The sequence below is a fragment of the Salvia splendens genome, chromosome 6 (genome assembly GCF_004379255.2).
Source record: "Salvia splendens isolate huo1 chromosome 6, SspV2, whole genome shotgun sequence".
Classification (NCBI taxonomy): Eukaryota; Viridiplantae; Streptophyta; class Magnoliopsida; order Lamiales; family Lamiaceae; genus Salvia; species Salvia splendens.
The window spans coordinates 26,578,589-26,601,290 of NC_056037.1; the positions used below are offsets into that span (position 1 = coordinate 26,578,589).

The window sequence follows — 22,702 nt, forward strand, 5'->3', positions numbered from 1 at the left end:
AATTCTGAGGTTTAAGTTGAGATTTGTGAAGATCGCTTATGAAATGATGTTTTCGTTTGAAGTTGATAGTTGTTATTTCTGCGTTTTATTTCGTTTGATTTCTGATTACTAGCCTAGATTTGTTTGGTAACATTTGGATTTCGTTGATTCTGTTTATTTACATCGGGATCTGAGTTTTAAGATGATGGTTGCACAGAGTTTGAATCGTTTCATGTTGATCTGCTCTCTGCATGTTCGAATTGCATGGATCCTTCTTGAATTTGTTTTCTTGTCTTCTTTAGATGAATGCTCTGTTTAGATCCGCCATGGATGTTTCGCCGCTTTGCTTTTGTTAATCGTAGAAGAAGGCCGTAGGTAGTTAGACAACCATCTCTGTCAACTTTTCGTCGTAGCAGCTTTTTTGGTAGTGCACAATTTCTTTTCAGTGGTCCTGATTTCTTTAAGTTGTCGTACAGTTTTGTACTTGAGTTGTTCCGTTTGTGATATGCTGTTTTCATCATGCTTAGTTTAGTTGATCAAGTTAATTCTATGACTTGAGCAGTCCAGACCTTAGTAGTAATTTAACCCACCTTAGTGAAACGTGGCAGCAACCAACCCCAACATGTCTCGAACTCAACTCGGCATGCCTCTGTCTCTATGGGATTCGACTCTTACTTTCCTTTACTAGTTAATAGTATTGTGGGTTAAGGTTATAGAAAGCCAGAGTCTCTCAGGTTGTACAAATAACGACTAATCAGCATTCTCTTGACCCATTGCCTGTCTATCTTGATAAAGTGTGCGAAACGAAACCCCTTTGTTTAATTCTATGCGCCAACTTAAGTACGCTCGTGTCTACTGTAAAAATACGCAGCTTTCAAATGGCGCCATTGCTGGGGATGGATGTCGTTTTATGTGCATGTGTTTGAGATATTTGGTGTATATATTTTGATTTGTTTTATTTTCTTTCTCAGTTTATGTACCGATCCACTTTTTATTAGCATTATAAATACCTGCGGGTATACAGAGTAGGAATAGTATAGCTAAAAGTTAGTACCGAATATCAATCACGTGTAAAACAAACACAAACTGTCTATCTTCTACTAAAACTCAATTACTATTTGGATAACCGAAAGTTTTAGGAGTTTTTTAAAACAAAGAACTTTTGAAAGCAAAGAAACAACTAATTGCAAATAAACACAGAGATAAAAGTATAGAGATAAGGGAATTCCAGGGATGTACTTTCACAATTATGGTTATACAAATTCCAACTACAACACCCTAATACAGTTCTAACTTTGATAGAACGAGTCACCTAGTTTATGCTCATGCGATACAAACGTTGATTACAAACATTAGAGTTGTCAATCCTAAATACGTAACTCCTAAAAGCTCCTAATACCCTTAAAAAGTCCCCACTCTCAATTAACAATGCCGTTTTAAAGGAAGCTAATTGTAGTGTCTATTAAGTGGATCTAACTCGCCAACCCCCTCTCACCATTATGTAGCAAGATATATTAAAACATCACTGAATGTGTCACTCAAGTGTGAAACATTATCCATTAACTTAAGGAAGAAACAAAGTAAGAACAAGCGGATGCTAAATATAAATAGGAATTGTATAAACCAATAAAAGTTACTAACACATCCCTAGAATCCTATGAGTTTAGTTACACATGATAGAATAAGCTAAAAACATAGATTGAAGGAAAGACAATGAAAACATAAGAACTAAAGCAATAAAACCCAAAGGTTGAATCCTTGTAACCTTGATGATCTTGATTCCTTCTTCAACTCCTTGCACAATGAAGCACTCAAACTTTTAAGCCCTGGAAGTATTTGGCAAAGAGAGAAGATCTATTTTTGATTCAGATTTACAACTTTGCATTTCGACTCCTTTTTTAGGCTTAAATATGCACATTTCTCACAAAATATGTCAAAATACCAAAATAGATAAAATATGCAAATAATAGACATGTAATGCAAATTTGACATTGAAAACGGACCAAAAGATGGCCTTAAAACCGTGCAAAATCCGAGCGTATCAACTCCCCCAAACTTACATTTTTGTTTGTCCTCGAACAAAACATAGAAGACACAAGAACAGACGCACGGAATGCATAAGGACTAGACATCATAATTGCCTTAAAGTATGGAATAGATAGATCAAGCATGTATTAACGCAATCAAATCAAGCAAGGCTTATTAGTGCACTTTCATTACTAACTCGTGGAACACCTTTAATTCATGCACTCACATGTGACAAACTTCCAAACATGGGAAGTGTTCTCTCACTCTCAAAATGTATAAGGTAAAGTATTTAAGCACTCAAATCATGCATCATGCAAAGTTCACCATATGCTTCCTCAAAGTCTAATCCCTCCTCTACTAGATGTGATTAAACATCAAAAGTCCAAAAGGTCTTTATTTTTTGTTGTAATGTAGGCTCTTTGGTAGGCAAAAAGTATTTGGCTAAAAAGTGGCTAAAAAAATAATTCCAAGTAGAGTAAAATAAACTCCACTTTTCTTATAAACCAAGACACTTCTAACATTTATTCTCCTTCAACTCACATTCCTAAACCTTTGATATTTCCTTTCTTCGCAACCTTTCTTTCTTTTTCTTTTCTTTCAAGGGCATCATTTCTAGATTAAGCACACTTTTGAATTTTTCTATTTTACAACATGCACTTTTATAACATTAAGCACACTACTTTTCACTTTTCACAATTTCCCCTTATCTCTCCAATTCCTATACAAAAAATAAAAATCACTATACTAACCCAAAGAATTATCCCCATTGATTTGACTTCCAAAGAATAGGCTTAAAGGCTCCAAATTGGCTCCAAAGGGATAAAAGATTTTTTGAAAAGAGTAAAAAATTTTGGATATAAAAGTAGCTATGAAAAGATGGCCTAACATCACCTTAAATCAACTTAAACACTATATAAACTTAGGCAGACTAGGAGCAAGTTCTAGAAACATATACATGAATACAGATAAATCACACATGAAAGAAATTAAGGCTCAAATCTCACAAGGTATAAGCATGATTCAAGGCGAACAAGCAATTCACTAATTATGCACATTTTTACCAAACCATTAAATCAAAACGTCAAGCCATACTTAATCAAAGATGAAAGAACGTTATATCATAGGCAACTCAGTCTAATGTGTCCCTAAGCATGCGTGTTTCTAAGTTTTTCATGATAAGTTCTTGACAAGGATTCACCTTCGGGAATTTTCAAAAACAAAAATAAAAAACAAAAACCTAAGCTCACGGTCCACCACTTGATCCCCCAAAACTTATTTACAACAAAGTGTAAAATAAGTTTGTAGAGTCTGTAGGACGTGAGTAAACTAAGAAAGTAATAAAAGATACCTTGATATTTTCCGCGTAGAAGTTGGACGGGCGAAATTTCAAAAAATTTAAAAAATTCACGGCTGGAACACTGTGGTCGGCTAGGGGGCCGGTGCGGAACCGCCAGTGGTTGCTGGGCAGAGTCTAGAAACTTTCTGTGCGTTCCCAGCGGGCTGCTGCGCAAGCGCCAACGATCCTGTGAAAAAAATTTCAATACGAAAACCAAACTAAAATCTTCTTCAAAAAGATGTTCAAAAGCATAAATAAAATTTGTCTTAATCCAAAACAAAACAAATAATGATACAAGTGCTCATTTATATTCATGAGCTTGACTTCTTCATTAATGAGGAGGAGGAAAGCGAGCATTGGGGTCGTCGAAGGCGCCAATGAGATAGGTGATGTCGCCACTCATGGTTCGGTGGAGGTACCTCAATACGGGGTTGCGGATGGATGAGGACTTGGCATAACCCGGCTCATGATCTTCTCCTTCCGTGGTAATCGCACCCCAAACATTGGAGTACTCATAGTCGACCTCTTCATCGGGGTTGGGATCGAAGCAATGGAACACCTCACAAAGGTCCTCCATGGAAAGAGAAAGGTCCTCACAAAGGCGGAAGTCAATGCTCTCGGGGGTGTGGGAACGACAGTTCTTGTGTACCTTGAGCGTGCTTAGGAACTCGAGAGTGAGTCTCCTATATGATGGCTACCCTCCTTGAAACATGTGGATGAGGCCATTCCCTTGCCCGCTGTTGCAAAGTGCCCAAAAATCCTTCAAAATCCCCAAAGTGCCTAGGGGAAGCTCGTAGGGGTACCGTGAGGGCATCATGTCTCTTGGTGAGAATCTCTTCCACATAGCCTTGTGCTCATCCGTCGGAAGGCTAACTCCGTAGCTCTTTGCATTCTCAAGCCACCCTCTTGTTGTCATTGTCCTATAAAAGAAAATTCAAACTCTAAAAAGAGTATCAAACAATAGACAAACAAGGGTTCCCCCAAACTCGCACTCAACTAAGCATACATCAAAATTAACAAATATGTGCAAGTTTGTATTAAATACGCATCTTAAATTGTAGCATGTGATCATGTAAAGCAAAACCAACAAATGAACACTAAAAATCCATCCCCTAACGTGAATTCATCCCCATGCAGAGACATATCAACATTATCAACACGAAACAATAATCTCTATGACTACACATGTATGGCAATTCATGGAAGTAATAATAACCTCACAATGCTATGAACATGATTGCAACATATAAATAATTAAGAACAAGAGGGAATTCGCCAACAACAAACAACAAATAACCACAATATGTAAAATCTAACCATGAAAAACAAGTAAAAGCATCATCACACTCATCCCCTAAGCTAAAGCATGCTATTCAACCGAATAATTCATCAAGAATGAACAAAATCCATGGAAGAATTCAATCAAAACTCAGAAATTAAGTGTACGATTCATACCTTGAGTTGGAGAGAATTGGACGATGAAAGATTAAAACTTGGAATGGAATGAGAGAATGAGAGTGTGGGTGTGTGAATTTGGTGATGTTTTGTAGTTGGGATCGTGTGCAAGAGAGAATTGGAGAAGATGGTGGAAAGAAGGAGAGAAAACTCACCTTATATAAGAGATTTCGCATCACTGACCTCTCCGTGGCGACCACTACGCAATGTGTAGCGACCGCTGCACGTGTTGTGAAAACGGAACCTCTCCAACGGGCCGCGCGGCCCGCACAGCGACCGCTACAGCCTGCCCTAGGCCCGACCTGCTCCTGCACATTGAAAAACTCGGTAGCGATCGCTGTGGATTATGCAGCGGTCGCTACGATTAAATTTTATTTTTTTAATTAATTATTTTTGTGTGCGCACACAAATTGCACAAAAATTAAAGGAAACACAGAAAACGAAAAAAAGGAAATAAGGGAAAAAAACAAGTTGGGTTGCCTCCCAACAAGCGCCTTTGTTTAGAGTCGTTGGCTCGACATGAAGTGGCCCAACTAAGTGGGCGGATCAACGACCCTAGTACTGAAAACCGCAAACTGAATCATTTTGTTACCAATTTTTCTCCACCACTTGTATTTTCCGTTCGATGTCTTGATCACGAAGACTTCGGGATCGACTTGAGTTTGAGGCTCCTTCTTGGCCTTCTTCTTCTTGGACTTCCCCTGAAAGGGAGGTTTATCATGCTTAGGCTTCCTATTTTTAGGAGTTTGCGGAGTATGAACAATAAAAATAGAAGGGTTAGAAGAATCTTCCCATTCAAATGGCCTAAAAGGCTTAGACGTGTCGGTCATCATGACAGCACTGCATTCACGCTCCATTCTTGCTTGTTGCGCCTCTTCATACTTAAGCATCTCGCTCTCAATCTTGTAGGTGGAGCGACTATAGTTGTCACTGAACGTGTCACGACCGCCCATACAAGGGGTACCACAAACGCGGCGATCGTGACCGACATGCATGGATTACAAATTAAAAAGAACAACTTAATTAATTTGAAGAAAGGAAAACAACTTAGTTTAAAGATTTTAAGGTCATATTTTTTTTTGAAAAGACATAAGATAAAATACTTTTAAAAAGACAATGGGAAAAATTAGACTTAAGAAATATAATAACTAAAAACTAAAGTAGAACAAGCACTTAACTTAAATCTCAGAGAATACCATTTTCAAAAGACAACGTAGATGCACGTTTAAATCCTAACACCACCATACATGTTCCAACACCAAAACGAAAAGCTTAAGGTCTTAAGACATAAATTAAAACATAGCAGCGGATTAATAAGGTTTCAAGAGAGTCAAGGATCACGCCTATGTATGACGACACAACGTATCCTAGGGTCTTTAGCCAGCTCAACATCCACCGCAACATCCCGCTCAACCTGCAAAATTTTTAAAAGAAATTGCAGGGCTGAGTACTTGTTGTACTCAATGGGCTCATGCCGAAAACATTTATCAAGTTATGTCATCCATACCAGTGATCTCGAGTTTTATACGCAGTAAAGAAATTATCATGAGAACACCAAAAATGTTTCATAGACTGGCCAGTCAAATAATCTCCCCACTTTTCGCATCAATCCAACAATCACAACCACAGTGCGACGAAAGTGTGGCCACACTATTCGCCCACGAGACCGGCCGACTTGCAAGGACGGCTCACGATCCCACCAGTGTACACAGCCCGATAGGGTTTACGGCCCTACTCGGACCCGAATTCGTTTCACAAAACAGCCATATAGCCTAACGGAGTAAACTCATACGAACTAGGCATCAGGCACACAATCTCATAACAAAACAGTCCATGGCATGACATAACAGTTAAACCACCCTTATATCTCCACATAATATTTTTCGGAAAAGTAAAGAGGTTTGAAAAGAAAGCCCACCTCGTTCTCTTAGCAAAATCACAACCCAACTTAGCAACTCTCGATCCTCGAGTTCACGAATACACAACACCCTTGTCAACGACAACACAAGTCAGCCTCACACAACACACATTACTATGCATGTCCTATCGTTTCTCTCTCATCGTTTTCCTCAATTTCCCACACCCAACATACATCTCAAAGGATCCAAGCCCCTTGGCCTAGCGGTAAAGGGTGCTGGATACCGCGTCCATCCTGGAGGTCTCGAGTTCGAACCCTGGGTGGCGTAATTTGTGTTTCCTCCTTGTTATAGGAGTTGATTTGTAATTTCCTCCTTCATATATATGATATAAATATATGAAGTTAATTTAAAAAAAAAAAAAAAAAAAAAAAAAAACATACATCTCAAAGGTGTAAAACACACGTAACACATTTCAACCTATCACAAGTGATTTCAACATTTAAGCACATTTCTTGGACATACATGCATCATACAATATTTTTAAACCTGAAAAATAAGTGTTATTTTAACAAGACAGAAAACTGGCAGAACTGCGCGACCGTTTTGTAAAAATTACTATAAATTCACCCGACCTCAAAACATGCTAAACTTTGGTCACGATACAGAGGACACATTCAAGTTCATCCATGAAAATTTTCATATCGAAATCACGTCATTCAGTCAGTCATATCACATATTGAACTCTCTGGTCGGAACATACAATTTCTGACAGTATTGCGCAGTTCATTTGAAAAATTCACCATAAATTCATACTATGCCCAAAAAGGCTGAAAATTCACCGATTTTTCATGCTCGAAAACACATAATCATGCTTACACGTTCCTCATACACATATTTGCATACAAACTCATATTATTCACCCAATAATTCGATCCAACTCACATGATTTCAATCAACAACGTAAAAACCACACAAGTTCTTACGAACACACAATTTCCCTCCTATTAGAACTTGCGATCTATCAAACCTACACTCTCTATATGCATGTAGGACTCAAAACGTGGTTCACTAGAGAAGGAGAAGAAAAAGTGTGCAATTATACCTTCCTTTACAAAAACCAATCGGTAGAAGAGAAGAACGAAGCGATCCGTTGGAAACTCTCGATGGCTGCAAGAACAAAAAACCAAAAAGGTACTTTCAATGGCTTTCAGTTATACCTTCCTTTACAAAAACCAAAAAGGTACTTTCAATGGCTGCAAGAACAAACTTGAATGGAAGATTTTTGGAGATGGGAGAGTGGAGGAGATGAAAAAAAACGTGTGGGAGAGGGAGAGAATGAAAGTGGCGAAAATTTGAGGAGGATGGGGGCTAGGGTTTGTTTAATTTGTATTTATTTGCTAGGTTTAAGTCCATGAATGAATTAAATAAATAAATTGTGGGGAATTAAAATATAGGCCAATGAATAAAAATCCCACAATTATAAAGAGCCTAATTTTCGAAAATTATGGCTGCAAATTAGTAAGGGATTATTTGATATTTACTTGGAGAGAAATAAATCCACAATTTGGGAAATAAAAATAATGAATACAAGGAAACAATTAAATTAAATCTCCAAGTAGGAAAATTATGGTGGGGGCCAAAAATTTCAAGGACTTTGCACAAGGAAATTATTTAAATCCCCAATTAAATAGAATAGGATTTAAATTTGGTAATTTCTTTTATGGAAAAAAAAGGCTCCCATAAAATAGGTAACAATCAATTAAATTCCCACAAGGAAAATAATAGTATGGGGCGTGTGACATGGAAGGGAAGTAGTAGAAAAATATTCACATCCCCAATTAAATTGACATAGGAATTTATTTGAATAAAGAGGGATTCCCCAAATTAGGAAACAAACAAAATATTCTCCCAATTTTATTGGAGAGGGCCGAAAATTGCTAGGCTCAAATAGCCAAGGGAAATATCCCAACTCTCTGTTTACTTTGGTTGAAGAAATAAAATATAACATGATTTAATTGGATTAACTTCAAAAGAAGAGAGTCCATAAAGCACCAATTAAATCAAATGAAAAATAATCAAATCTCCTATTGGAGATTTTCGAAACTCCCAAGGAAAAAGGGATGGAGTTCGAATTTCATGTAGTGTAATTTAGGGTCCATTGGTTTGGATTTAATTTGGAATAAAGTCCCAAAACAATTAATTAAATCCACAAAGAGAAGTACTATTTCAATAATTTCGGAATGACCGGAAGTATCAATTAATTGACTCGAAAAAGGATTAATGCATGATCCTATTAATCTTTTCCTCACATTGGAAAACGATAAAAACTCGAGCTCATCATTCCACAATTACCACGACAATTTATTTCACGCAAAGCACTTAATCACATAAAATCAAACGTTTCATAAATTCCAAAATTCCAATAACGTATTAAAAGAGTCACAAAAGTTTGGGATGTTACATCCTTCCCCTCTAAACAGAAATTTCGTCCCGAAATTTAAACGTCTCACACAAACAGCTCGGGAAACTTTTCTTTCATCTTATCTTATAATTCCCACGTAGCTTCCTCGGGACCATGGTGCTTCCACAACACCTTCACGGACGCTATCAACTTGTTTCGTAGCTCTTGTACCTTCCGATCTAGGATTGCTTCGGGCCTTTCCTCGTAGCTCATGTCGGGGGTTAGGATCACTTCCTCTTGGTGAATCACATGTTTGGGGTCAAACACGTACTTGCGCAACTGTGACACGTGGAACACGTTGTGCACGTTCCCAAAGCTGGGAGGTAACGCCAAACGATACGCTACAGGACCTACTTCGTCGATGATCTCGTACGGTCCCACAAAATGCGGTTTCAGCTTGCCCTTCACTCCAAATCTCACAACTCCTCTCGTCGGGGACACTTTCAACAACACTTTGTCACCAACGTCGAATTTGATTTCCGTTCGACGCACGTCCGCATACGACTTCTGTCTATCTTGAGCTTCCTTGATCCTTGTGCGGATTTGATGCACAATTTCAGTCATCTCCTTTATAGCATCGGGCCCTAACATCTTCCTCTCGCCGACTTCATCCCAATAAAGTGGGGATTGACACTTCCTGCCGTACAAGGCTTCATACGGAGCCATATCGATCGTCGCTTGATAGCTATTGTTGTAGGCGAATTCAACCAATGGTAGAACTATTTCCCAACTTTCCCCTCGATCTAAGACAACTGCTCGCAACATATCTTCAAGTGTCTGAATCGTCCTCTCTGACTGCCCATCCGATTGCGGGTGATATGCAGTGCTGAAGTTCAGTTGTGTGCCCAATTCGCGTTGCATACTCATCCAAAACTTTGATGTGAACTTCGTATCGCGGTCGGATACAATGGTCTTTGGCACTCCGTGCAAACGCACAATCTCGTTCACATAGAGCTTTGCTAGTTTGTCCGCGCCATAACTAATCTTCATCGGTAAGAAGTGCGCGCTTTTAGTAAGTCGATCAATGATTACCCAAATCGCAGTGTTGCCCTTCTGTGACTTTGGCAAACCCGTCACGAAATCCATAGCTAGAGGCTCCCACTTCCATTCGGGAATTTTAAGCGGTTGTAACTTCCCATATGGTCGTTGGTGCAAGGCCTTCACTTGTTGGCATGCCAGACATCGTTCCACATACGACGCTACGTCCCCTTTCATTCCATTCCACCAAAACCGTTGCTTCAAAACCCGATACATCTTCGTGCTTCCGGGGTGTGCGGTGTAAGGTGTGTCGTGCGCTTCACTCAAAATCTCCTCTTTTAGCGCCTCATCGCTCGGCACACACAAACGTCCATCGTACGTCAAAGCATTATCCGCCTCCTCGCGGTAATGATCAAGCTTTTCGGCTCTCACCTTTGCACGTAACTCCTCCAACTTTCCATCACGTCGCTGGGCTTCTATGAGCTTGGTCTTCAAATCTGGCTCAATCACTAGCGTCGCCAATCTTGCACCCACTGTCTCGGGCGCTTTCACTATCTCCAAACTCATCTTGTCGAACTCGTGAATCAACGCTTCCTCTTGCGTTAGGAAATAAGCCAGTTGAGGTTGGTTCTTCCTACTCAAAGCATCGGCGACCACGTTCGCCTTGCCCGGATGGTAATTAATACCGCAGTCATAGTCTTTCACGACCTCTAACCAACGTCGTTGTCGCATGTTTAGCTCCTTCTGCTCGAAGAAGTACTTGAGACTCTTGTGATCGGTGTAGATTTCGCATCTCACTCCATAGAGATGATGTCTCCAAATTTTCAGTGCATGCACCACTGCTGCTAACTCCAAATCATGCGTCGAAAAATTCAACTCATTCGGTCTCAACTGTCGGGAAGCATATGCTATCACCTTCCCATCTTGCATTAACACACATCCTAGTCCTACTTTCGACGCGTCCGTATAGACGGCGAAGTCCTTGTCGGGTTCTGGTACCGCTAGGACTGGTGCTGTAGTCAGTTTCTCCTTCAATAGTTGGAAACTCGCCTCGCACTCTGGCGTCCAAACCACCTTAATTCCTTTCTTTAGCAGTTGCGTCATCGGTCTCGCAATCTTAGAGAATCCCTCGATGAATCGTCGATAATATCCCGCCAATCCCAAGAAACTGCGGATTTCACTTGGCGTTTTCGGCGATTTCCGATTCTGTACGACCTCGACCTTTGCTGGGTCTACTTGAATCCCATTTGCCGTCACAATATGACCAAGAAAGTTCACTCGAGTCAACCAAAACTCACACTTACTAAACTTGGCATAAAGTTTCTCCCTTCGCAACGTTTCCAACACTGTTCGTAGGTGCTGTCCATGCTCCTCCTCATTCCTCGAGTATACCAACACGTCGTCGATGAAGACTAACACAAACTTGTCAAGATACTCGTGGAAAACTCGGTTCATCAAGTCCATGAAAACGGCTGGGGCGTTGGTCAGCCCAAATGGCATCACGACGAATTCATAATGGTCATAACGAGTGCGACAAGCAGTCTTAGGCACATCCTCTCGTCGGACCTTTAGTTGATGATACCCTGATCTCAAATCCATTTTCGAGAATACGCCCGCTCCTCAAAGTTGGTCAAACAAGTCGTCAATTCTTGGCAGTGGGTACTTATTCTTCAAGGTCATCTTGTTAAGCTCACGATAGTCGATGCACATCCTCATCGTTCCATCCTTCTTCTTAACGAACAAAACTGGCGCTCCCCATGGTGACACACTGGGTCGAATGAAACCCAAGTCTAACAGTTCTTGTAACTGTACCTTCAACTCGGCCAACTCCTTAAGGGCCATTCGATATGGCGCCTTTGATATTGGCGCAGACCCTGGTTCCAACTCAATAGTAAATTCCACTTGTCTGTCGGGTGGCGGTCCTGGCAAAGCTTCTGGAAACACATCGGGAAAATCTCGCACCACTGCCACGTCTTCCACTCTCAAATCCTTCTTTTCTTCCCCACTCAAGTATACCAGATACGTCGGACGCCCTTTTCTTATCATCGTAGTTGCTTGCAATGCGGAGATTATGGAGGTTCGTCGGTTCATGGAGATCCCATACAAGATAGCCGGCTCTTCGCCCGGGGCTTGAAAAGAAATCTGTCTCTCTTTACAGTGAATCGTTGCGTGGTTCTCGGTAAGCAAATCCATTCCCAAAATTATGTCAACGTTCTCCAAAGGCATGACGTGTAAAAGTCGAGCTACTACTCCTAACTCTCCTAACACAAACTTTAGTCAAATAGTCTTAACTTGGATATGAACCGATTTTGGATTGTAACAATTAGTTATGATCACCCCCTCGGAGCTTGAAAGAACATAAGATAGGTCATGAATATGGGATGGAATCAAATTAATGTCAACTCTCATAATAGGCCACCAAAAGATAATTCAGTTGTTCAACCAAATTTGAAAGGTCCACACATCAATGGATAATGACTTAAAGGGTTGAGGAAAAGAAATGATCAGTTGCATGAGGATTGAGAAATGTAGGCAGTTGTCACAAAGCGGTACTGATTATGGTTCAAGGAAAATCATAATATGGACTGACAGAATCACCTCAATGGGTTCATAAGTTTGTGAAAGGCACTCAAAGTCAAAGGGGCGATTGAAAACAAAATCAAGTGGATTAAGTTTGTTAAGGCAAGGAACAAAATGTAGGCCTTAACTTCATTTTGTAGAAAGAAAGGTTCTATTATGGAAAGGATACATGAACTGAACCAAAAAGAATTTCACTCTGTAAGAAAGAACTTGACACAGACACGGTGACAAAATAAAAGCCAGAACAAAAGTTCGAAGAAGAATATCCCATAGAAAACATGTCTGTGAAACGTGATTATATTGAAGGACGTAACTGCAAGCAGCCTTAGGAATGAAGCTCAATAGCAAAGGCTCACAGATTCAAAGTATGGTCCATATAAATAATAGGCCAAAGAAGACTACAATCAATCCAAGTGTCCAAAGTTATGAAGGCAACACCACTTTCCAAGAACTGAAAGTGAGTTATGACTCAATAGAGGAAAAGAAACAATACGCATCACTTGCAAGGTGTGAATGAAACAAGCTGTTAAATAGACAATGGCTCACGGCTATTTGAAAGGTCCTAAAAGATAACTTCTTATAATCCAAGTAAGAACTGTTGATTAGAATAGTTTGTTCCAGCTATTAAAGTCGCACCTCCTTGTTCATCTTTCGCAAGCCGAAACTGGTAACATCGCTCTAAGAACTGTGGATTTCACGCTGAGATTCTTCGTGTCATTGCCACTAATAACGATAGTTGAAATCCATATCTTCATAAAATTCTTTGCCTGTTATAATGACTATCCTCGTAGGACATGGTTATCATCCTCGTGCTCCTTAGCAGGGTATGGAGATCACCTCCATCGTGCTTCCACTTACGCAGGATTAAACTATACTAATTTAAATCGCGAGTATGATCGCTCGTCGTTGCATGAAAATATCTCTCAGCATCGGTTCTTCTTGTCTCGCACCTTGACTTAAGCGTTTGCCTAAACTCTCATATTCTCGTACGTTTCATTGCTCGGAAAAGCAATTGTTAAGTTTTCAACTTAGAACTACGATTCACGCGGTCAACTAGGCTTATATTTTAGGTCCTCTAAGTTCACAACATAATTCATCATCTCATAGATCATCATCTACCATAATTTACGTAATTCATACCTCAAGATAAACACACCACATTTTCACATCTCATAGCAAAACACTTTCGAACTTTACAACTATATTCTAAACTTTTGAAACAAAATTTCTTTACACTTTCACACATTCCAAAAAAAATTCCACATCTCACTTTTAAAATAAAAGTTTTGACTCAACTAAAACGTACTTTCGCATCAACTTTCATCATTCGTATAAAACACTCCATAGAATAACGTATCATACTTCGCACCTCATAACATGCATAACATCACACTTCCATAGCTCAATTTTCCAAACTAAAAAGTTATTTCTTTTTTTTATATACTTTTTTTTTGTCGAAACTCAATTTTTTTTCTTTTAGACAATTCATACTCACAATATTTTCCATTGATCAATTAATTTTCCTGAAAGAAAGAACTAACATGTTTTCATTTAAAGTTCAAAGATATTTTTTTTTCAAAAATTCCAACAACTTTCCACAACATAAATATTTTTCCTCAATCATACTCCACTAGAACAACTAGTCATTAATATTGCAAAACAATCAACCTCAAAATTATTTTCCCATTTTTTTCTACATGTCAAACACCATGCAAATCTTTCAAAACTTATAACGCATTTGTATTCCAGACAAAACACTCATGCACTTCGCATATATGTTTGAAACAACATTTTTAGTTACTCATCTTTTCTCATAAATTTCAACATTCTCAAAACAACTGATCAATTTCCATTTTTGATGTAAAACACTCCATCTTCCTATGTTCGCATGCTTACATCGTAGAACTTTCACACATAACACATATTTACGACATTATGTCACTCATGCTCATGTTTCACATAAGCATACCAGAACAATATCCCATTCTTACATACAACACGTGTTTAGATCATCTTGACAATCATCATCATACTCAACAAAATCATACTATCACAATATCGTACTCATATATATATATCACGCGCTTAGATTATCATGGAAATCATGCTCATATTCCACATAATCATGTCATTACAATTCATCTTCATGCATAACGTTCATCCACATGCATACACTTGCCAAACACCCTCATCATATCATCAACCATTCCATGCATCCATCTTGCATACTTTCAACAATTTAAACATACCTCACTTTCATCGGTTGAGCGTGATGCTTGGATGTTGAGCCTTCATGACACTTCTAGTCAAATAAGAGTTCACTAACTTAGACTTAAAGTGAAAGAAGACTCTCGGACCAGAGCGAAAGAACAAAGCTCTGATACCACTCTGTCACGACCGCCCATACAAGGGGTACCACAAACGCGGCGATCGTGACCGACATGCATGGATTACAAATTAAAAAGAACAACTTAATTAATTTGAAGAAAGGAAAACAACTTAGTTTAAAGATTTTAAGGTCATATTTTTTTTTGAAAAGACATAAGATAAAATACTTTTAAAAAGACAATGGGAAAAATTAGACTTAAGAAATATAATAACTAAAAACTAAAGTAGAACAAGCACTTAACTTAAATCTCAGAGAATACCATTTTCAAAAGACAACGTAGATGCACGTTTAAATCCTAACACCACCATACATGTTCCAACACCAAAACGAAAAGCTTAAGGTCTTAAGACATAAATTAAAACATAGCAGCGGATAAATAAGGTTTCAAGAGAGTCAAGGATCACGCCTATGTATGACGACACAACGTATCCTAGGGTCTTTAGCCAGCTCAACATCCACCGCAACATCCCGCTCAACCTGCAAAATTTTTAAAAGAAATTGCAGGGCTGAGTACTTGTTGTACTCAATGGGCTCATGCCGAAAACATTTATCAAGTTATGTCATCCATACCAGTGATCTCGAGTTTTATACGCAGTAAAGAAATTATCACGAGAACACCAAAAATGTTTCATAGACTGGCCAGTCAAATAATCTCCCCACTTTTCGCATCAATCCAACAATCACAACCACAGTGCGACGAAAGTGTGGCCACACTATTCGCCCACGAGACCGGCCGACTTGCAAGGACGGCTCACGATCCCACCAGTGTACACAGCCCGATAGGGTTTACGGCCCTACTCGGACCCGAATTCGTTTCACAAAACAGCCATATAGCCTAACGGAGTAAACTCATACGAACTAGGCATCAGGCACACAATCTCATAACAAAACAGTCCATGGCATGACATAACAGTTAAACCACCCTTATATCTCCACATAATATTTTTCGGAAAAGTAAAGAGGTTTGAAAAGAAAGCCCACCTCGTTCTCTTAGCAAAATCACAACCCAACTTAGCAACTATCGATCCTCGAGTTCACGAATACACAACACCCTTGTCAACGACAACACAAGTCAGCCTCACACAACACACATTACTATGCATGTCCTATCGTTTCTCTCTCATCGTTTTCCTCAATTTCCCACACCCAACATACATCTCAAAGGTGTAAAACACACGTAACACATTTCAACCTATCACAAGTGATTTCAACATTTAAGCACATTTCTTGGACATACATGCATCATACAATATTTTTAAACTTGAAAAATAAGTGTTATTTTAACAAGACAGAAAACTGGCAGAACTGCGCGACCGTTTTGTAAAAATTACTATAAATTCACCAGACCTCAAAACATGCTAAAATTTGGTCACGATACAGAGGACACATTCAAGTTCATTCATGAAAATTTTCATATCGAAATCACGTCATTCAGTCAGTCATATCACATATTGAACTCTCTGGTCGGAACATACAATTTCTGACAGTATTGCGCAGTTCATTTGAAAAATTCACCATAAATTCATACTATGCCCAAAAAGGCTGAATATTTAAGAAAATACAGAAGACACTTCAACTTTTCATATAGTCTAAGAATCGCATAAATCGGAGGTCATTTGGTCAGTCAAACAGAAAACGAAACATTCATGGCGAGAACTCACGTTTCTGGCAGATTTGCGCAGTCGACTTCAAAAATTTATTAAAAATTCATTTTTCGATAAAACGGGCTGAAATTCACACGAGACACAGAAAACACCTTGAAGTTTATTCAGTAAAAATATCGTAGCAAAATTCGTTCTTTTGATGGGTCGAATACAGATCATAAGTCACTGGTCGTGCATCACAGATTTCTGGTTCCAGTTCAAAAATAAGGTTTTAAACTTCCACAACACAACCACCGATTTTTCATGCTCGAAAACACATAATCATGCTTACACGTTCCTCATACACATATTTGCATACAAACTCATATTATTCACCCAATAATTCGATCCAACTCACATGATTTCAATCAACAACGTAAAAACCACACAAGTTCTTACGAACACACAATTTCCCTCCTATTAGAACTTGCGATCTATCAAACCTACACTCTCTATATGCATGTAGGACTCAAAACGTGGTTCACTAGAGAAGGAGAAGAAAAAGTGTGCAATTATACCTTCCTTTACAAAAACCAATCGGTAGAAGAGAAGAACGAAGCGATCCGTTGGAAACTCTCGATGGCTGCAAGAACAAAAAACCAAAAAGGTACTTTCAATGGCTTTCAATTATACCTTCCTTTACAAAAACCAAAAAGGTACTTTCAATGGCTGCAAGAACAAACTTGAATGGAAGATTTTTGGAGATGGGAGAGTGGAGGAGATGAAAAAAAACGTGTGGGAGAGGGAGAGAATGAAAGTGGCGAAAATTTGAGGAGGATGGGGGCTAGGGTTTGTTTAATTTGTATTTATTTGCTAGGTTTAAGTCCATGAATGAATTAAATAAATAAATTGTGGGGAATTAAAATATAGGCCAATGAATAAAAATCCCACAATTATAAAGAGCCTAATTTTCGAAAATTATGGCTGCAAATTAGTAAGGGATTATTTGATATTTACTTGGAGAGAAATAAATCCACAATTTGGGAAATAAAAATAATGAATACAAGGAAACAATTAAATTAAATCTCCAAGTAGGAAAATTATGGTGGGGGCCAAAAATTTCAAGGACTTTGCACAAGGAAATTATTTAAATCCCCAATTAAATAGAATAGGATTTAAATTTGGTAATTTCTTTTATGGAAAAAAAAGGCTCCCATAAAATAGGTAACAATCAATTAAATTCCCACAAGGAAAATAATAGTATGGGGCGTGTGACATGGAAGGGAAGTAGTAGAAAAATATTCACTTCCCCAATTAAATTGACATAGGAATTTATTTGAATAAAGAGGGATTCCCCAAATTAGGAAACAAATAAAATATTCTCCCAATTTTATTGGAGAGGGCCGAAAATTGCTAGGCTAAATAGCCAAGGGAAATATCCCAACTCTCTGTTTACTTTGGTTGAAGAAATAAAATATAACATGATTTAATTGGATTAACTTCAAAAGAAGAGAGTCCATAAAGCACCAATTAAATCAAATGAAAAATAATCAAATCTCCTATTGGAGATTTTCGAAACTCCCAAGGAAAAAGGGATGGAGTTCGAATTTCATGTAGTGTAATTTAGGGTCCATTGGTTTGGATTTAATTTGGAATAAAGTCCCAAAACAATTAATTAAATCCACAAAGAGAAGTACTATTTCAATAATTTCGGAATGACCGGAAGTATCAATTAATTGACTCGAAAAAGGATTAATGCATGATCCTATTAATCTTTTCCTCACATTGGAAAACGATAAAAACTCGAGCTCATCATTCCACAATTACCACGACAATTTATTTCACGCAAAGCACTTAATCACATAAAATCAAACGTTTCATAAATTCCAAAATTCCAATAACGTATTAAAAGAGTCACAAAAGTTTGGGATGTTACAGAACGTGATCTCGCCTCTACCTACATCAATAAGAGCTTTGCATGTGGCTAGAAAATATCTGCCTAAGATTAGAGGTACATTCTTATCTACTTTCATATCAAGAATAATGAAGTCGGTAGGGAAGTTAAAATCGTCTACCTTTACCAATACATCCTCAATCATGCCCACTGTTTTGATTGTCGAGTTTTCGGCCAACCTTATGATCACATCCGACGTCTTGAGAGGTCCGATGTTGAGCTTTTCATAGTACTTGAGTGACATGATATTGATGCTTGCCCCTAGATCACAAAGGGTCTTGTCCACTTTTCCTTCTCCAATCGAGCACCTAATGATGAATTGACCGGGATCCCTTTGCTTAACGGCCCTCTCTCGTTGAATGATCTCGCTGCAATGATGCTGCAACTTAAGGTCAACTTTAGTAGGCTTCTTCTTCCTCATCACGGCCTCCCTTAGTAGCTTTGCGAACCTAGGTATCTCCTGCAACGATTCAACAAGAGAGATGTTAGTATGGACCTTACAAAACATGTTTAAGAAATGCTTGAACTGCTCTTCAAGCTTGAACTTCTTCTTTGGCTGAAAATGGAGTAAAATCCCATTGTGCCGCACAAGTTCCTTTCTGGCAGGCGCCTCTGCCTCTTCAGTGGCGGGCCGCTGTGGAGTGTGCGGCAGTCCGCTAGGCGGCGGGCAGCTTCTAGTCTGTGCCCCAGTAGCGGCCCGCTGCGAAGAGTGCGGTGGTCTGCTGGGCGTCGGGTAGTCCCCAGATTTCATTCCGGAGGTGTTGCCTTCATCCCTTTTCTGCTTGGCGACCCACTTCTTGTTTATATCAGCCACTCATGTTGCTGCCTTTGCCTTGTCTTCCTCAATCTTCTTGTGGACTTTGTGTTTATCCCTTGCTCGAGATTGTTCAACCTTGCCTCAACGACCCCAATCTTGGTGTCATTGGTCTTCCTATCTTGCACTAGCACTTCCAAAAAATCTTCATTATCCATTGGTCATACTTCTCCTCCTTCTTAATAGGCTCAACTACTCCACCTTTGCTAACATTAAATCATGCGGGGGGTTGTAAGAAATAATTGTAAGAATAAGAAAAGTTAGGGTGAGGACGGTTCCCATTATAATTATTGAAATTACCGCCCCCTGCTTAGGACGATAATTATTGTTGTAAGGCCTATTGGGACCGCCTCCTTGTTGAGCATAGTTGACATCTTCCATAGGAGTGAGAGGAGCGTCGGGTTTGGTGACCGCAATAACGAAGGTCGGTGGAGCTGGATCCTCTCTTCTTGTAACACCCGTACCTTAAATAAGAAGTTAATTTCATGTAATGAAATAATTGATAATTATTTCGAATGTTATGCTCCTCGATAAATGTGATATGGGAAAAATTATGGTTTGTGTGTTTGATGTGAAAAGGAATGTTTTGATGTTTTTAATTGTGATCGATGGGAGGCACGTTTAAAGGCCTCGTTGAAAGATCGACGATGAAATTGCTATTCATTAGCAAAGCGAATGAATTGAATGGAAAGGGAAATATATGTTTTAATGGACAACGACGCGCATAAATCGAGGATCGATTGAATGAATATTATATTTGGAACAACACCAAATATAATTTATGTACGATTTCTCCGTACTTTATTTTTTTTGTTATGAAGAACGAGATAACACAATTTGATTAAAGACCCGTGAATTTTAATTAATGAAGGAAAATACAAAAATTATAACGTATGAATTTATTTTGGACTTTCCAAAATAAATTTGAAGTCCAATCAAAAATATAAAATAACTTGAATTCTAATTACTCTTTAAATCCATCAAATAGTAGTTTTTTTTACTTGGGCTTGCAACTTATTTATTTCTTTAGCCCAATGGAAATTAAATCATGGAAGCCCAAGTGGATTTTAATTTTAGTGGACCAAGCCCAAGTCTTTTTCCTTTTCTTTTCCTTTTTCTTTCTTTTTCTTCTTCTTTCTTTCTTCATGGCCGACGGCCTTTTCACATGGAGGAGACTCTCCACTTCCAACACCTTCCACCTTCCACCATTACTTCACCATCCCAAGAGTCACCACTACACATTCCATAACCTCCCCTCCTACTCCTCTCATTATTCACACTTAGCAAAAGAAAAAAAAAAGAAAAGAGAGAGGGAGAAGAGACGAGAGAGTGCCGAGGAGAAGGAGGAAGCTTTGAAGCCATCCATCTTGTGTTTTCTTCCACCATTGTCAACCATTCTTGGAGGTATAATCCTCTCCTAGCATAAAGTATGTGTTGTTTTAAACTTTGCATGCATATAGCCTTGATTTTTTTCTTCCATAACCAAAACATATAACAATCCACTAAGAAACAACCAAACGATCGCCGTACGTAACCGAAACTATGAAAGAACTTAACTTTTTTAATGAAAACGCGTGTTGCGGGTTGAATCGGGGTCGTTCGGAGTGTTGTCGGGGAAGGGATGTCGCCGGTGGTGGCTGGCGGAATGAACAGCAGCGGTTCCCGACGGCTCGGCGGTAGCGGCGACTCCAGCGACGGCTGTCGGCGAGCAGCAGCCCTCCGGTGACGGACAGCAGCGGTTTCCAACGGCTGTCGGCGAGCAGCAGCCCTCCGTGGCAGCAGCAGCGGCGTCGCGGCGAGGCAGCAGCGACGGAGACGACTCCAGCTCTTCCCCTGCGACTTCAGCAGCGACGGCAGGCGCCTGCAGCTGCTACGGCGGACGACTTCAGCAGCGGCGGTGTCGACGTCTTCACGGCAGGGACGGCTACTGCTGTCGAGCGAGGGAGATGTCGAAGAGAGAGAGAGAGGGAAGGAGGAAAAGAATGAGAGAGAGAATGAGGATTGGGCCTATTAAATTAAAATGGATAGTGATAATTAATTGGGCCTCACAAATTTTGATTTGGGGAAATAAGGATGGGCCTTTTAACTATTGAAGAGTTTTGGTAGTGGGCAGCTTTTAATCTTTTAGGCCGTCAATAAAAAATAAATCGGGGGAAAATATTTAATTAAATCTCGGAACGTTTTAGAAGGAAGAATAATTTTACCCTAAGCATGAAATGATATGTTTTCAAAGATAAAGAATTTCGATAATTAAAGTATGCGCTTAAATAATTTTTTTAGAAATTATTTTCGACGTTATGGAAAATACGAGGAGCCAACGAAAGAAAGAACGAGCGTAAGCGGCCGACCGGCGTCGCACGCGACGCCTTGGGCGGCCGCCGAATAACCGAAAATACACGGAAATCGAGAAAGAAGATTTAAAAGAATTTAATTAGAGTGCATGCATTCTAATTATTATCGTTACCGAATTTTGATATGAATTTTATGTAATTTGCGAAAAGGTGGTTCGCACGCTCGCTAAAAGTCGGAACGAGGATTGTTACGGAAAACCTAAGCTTTTGAGGTGGGCTTTATTCTTTAAAAGTTTATTCTTAAATTGATATATTTATGGTGTGATAAGGATGATTTTACAAGTATGTCATGCCGTGTTTATGTTTTGAAACTGCCTATCTGATTGTCTACTAGAATAACACTCTACTAGACTTTGATGGTTAACGAATTCGGGTCTGACTAGGGAGTGAGTCCCTACTCGGACTAGTGCACTGATGGGGATCATGAGCCGTCCCCTAGGTCGGCCGGTCCAGTGATCGAGTTTGTGGCCACATTCTCGTTTCACATGATGGTTCAGATATGGTATATGATGGAGGATGATGTTAGTCCGCGCGGACACTATTTTATGGAAATGGATTTATGTGCTTCTCGGTCTCTTTTAAAGAAAAACCCGGGATTCACACGATGATGGCTTGACATAACTTAAATGATAAATGTATTTCGGGCATGAGTTCACTGGGTGCATCAAGTACTCAGCCCCTGCATATGTTTTCCCTATGTGCAGGTTGAGCGAGGTCGGAAGGCGGAGGATGTTGAGTGATGTTATCAAGAATTGGTCCGGTTACTATTACGTCTTCATACGTAGTAGTAACTACACTCTCAAATTGCTTCCGCTATTCAATGTCTTAAGAAACTCTGTTATTTCCATTATTGTTGAACTCTGTTATCTTTCATTATGAGACTTGGGTTTTGAAACGTTGATTGATTTAAATGGAATTTCCTCTTTGATTGTTAA

The 22,702-nt window shown here is 39.2% G+C and overlaps 1 protein-coding gene and 1 long non-coding RNA gene across 2 annotated transcripts; one reads left to right on the plus strand and one right to left on the minus strand.

Annotated features, from left to right (window-relative positions):
- Window positions 1-17,232: 17,232 nt before the first annotated feature.
- Window positions 17,233-19,353, minus strand: LOC121809035. Its single transcript, XM_042209585.1, has 2 exons — window positions 18,585-19,353; window positions 17,233-17,291 (listed from the first exon to the last, which is right to left on the minus strand). Exons 1-2 carry the CDS (start codon window positions 19,351-19,353, stop codon window positions 17,233-17,235), a joined length of 828 nt encoding a protein of 275 aa, XP_042065519.1.
- Window positions 19,354-21,935: 2,582 nt separating this feature from the next.
- On the plus strand, window positions 21,936-22,702 carry LOC121808263. Its single transcript, XR_006052165.1, has 2 exons — window positions 21,936-21,979; window positions 22,472-22,702. It is a non-coding gene; the product is annotated as an uncharacterized LOC121808263 (long non-coding RNA).

Bases quoted from the DNA above. Each gene is read 5' to 3' on its own strand.
- LOC121809035 (XM_042209585.1), bottom strand. From the start codon at position 19,353: ATGAAATCTGGGGACTACCCGACGCCCAGCAGACCACCGCACTCTTCG. The intron at 17,292-18,584 runs GTAACATCCCAA...TTGTTCTTGCAG, and splicing joins TAGAGGCGAGATCACGTTCT to CCATCGAGAGTTTCCAACGG.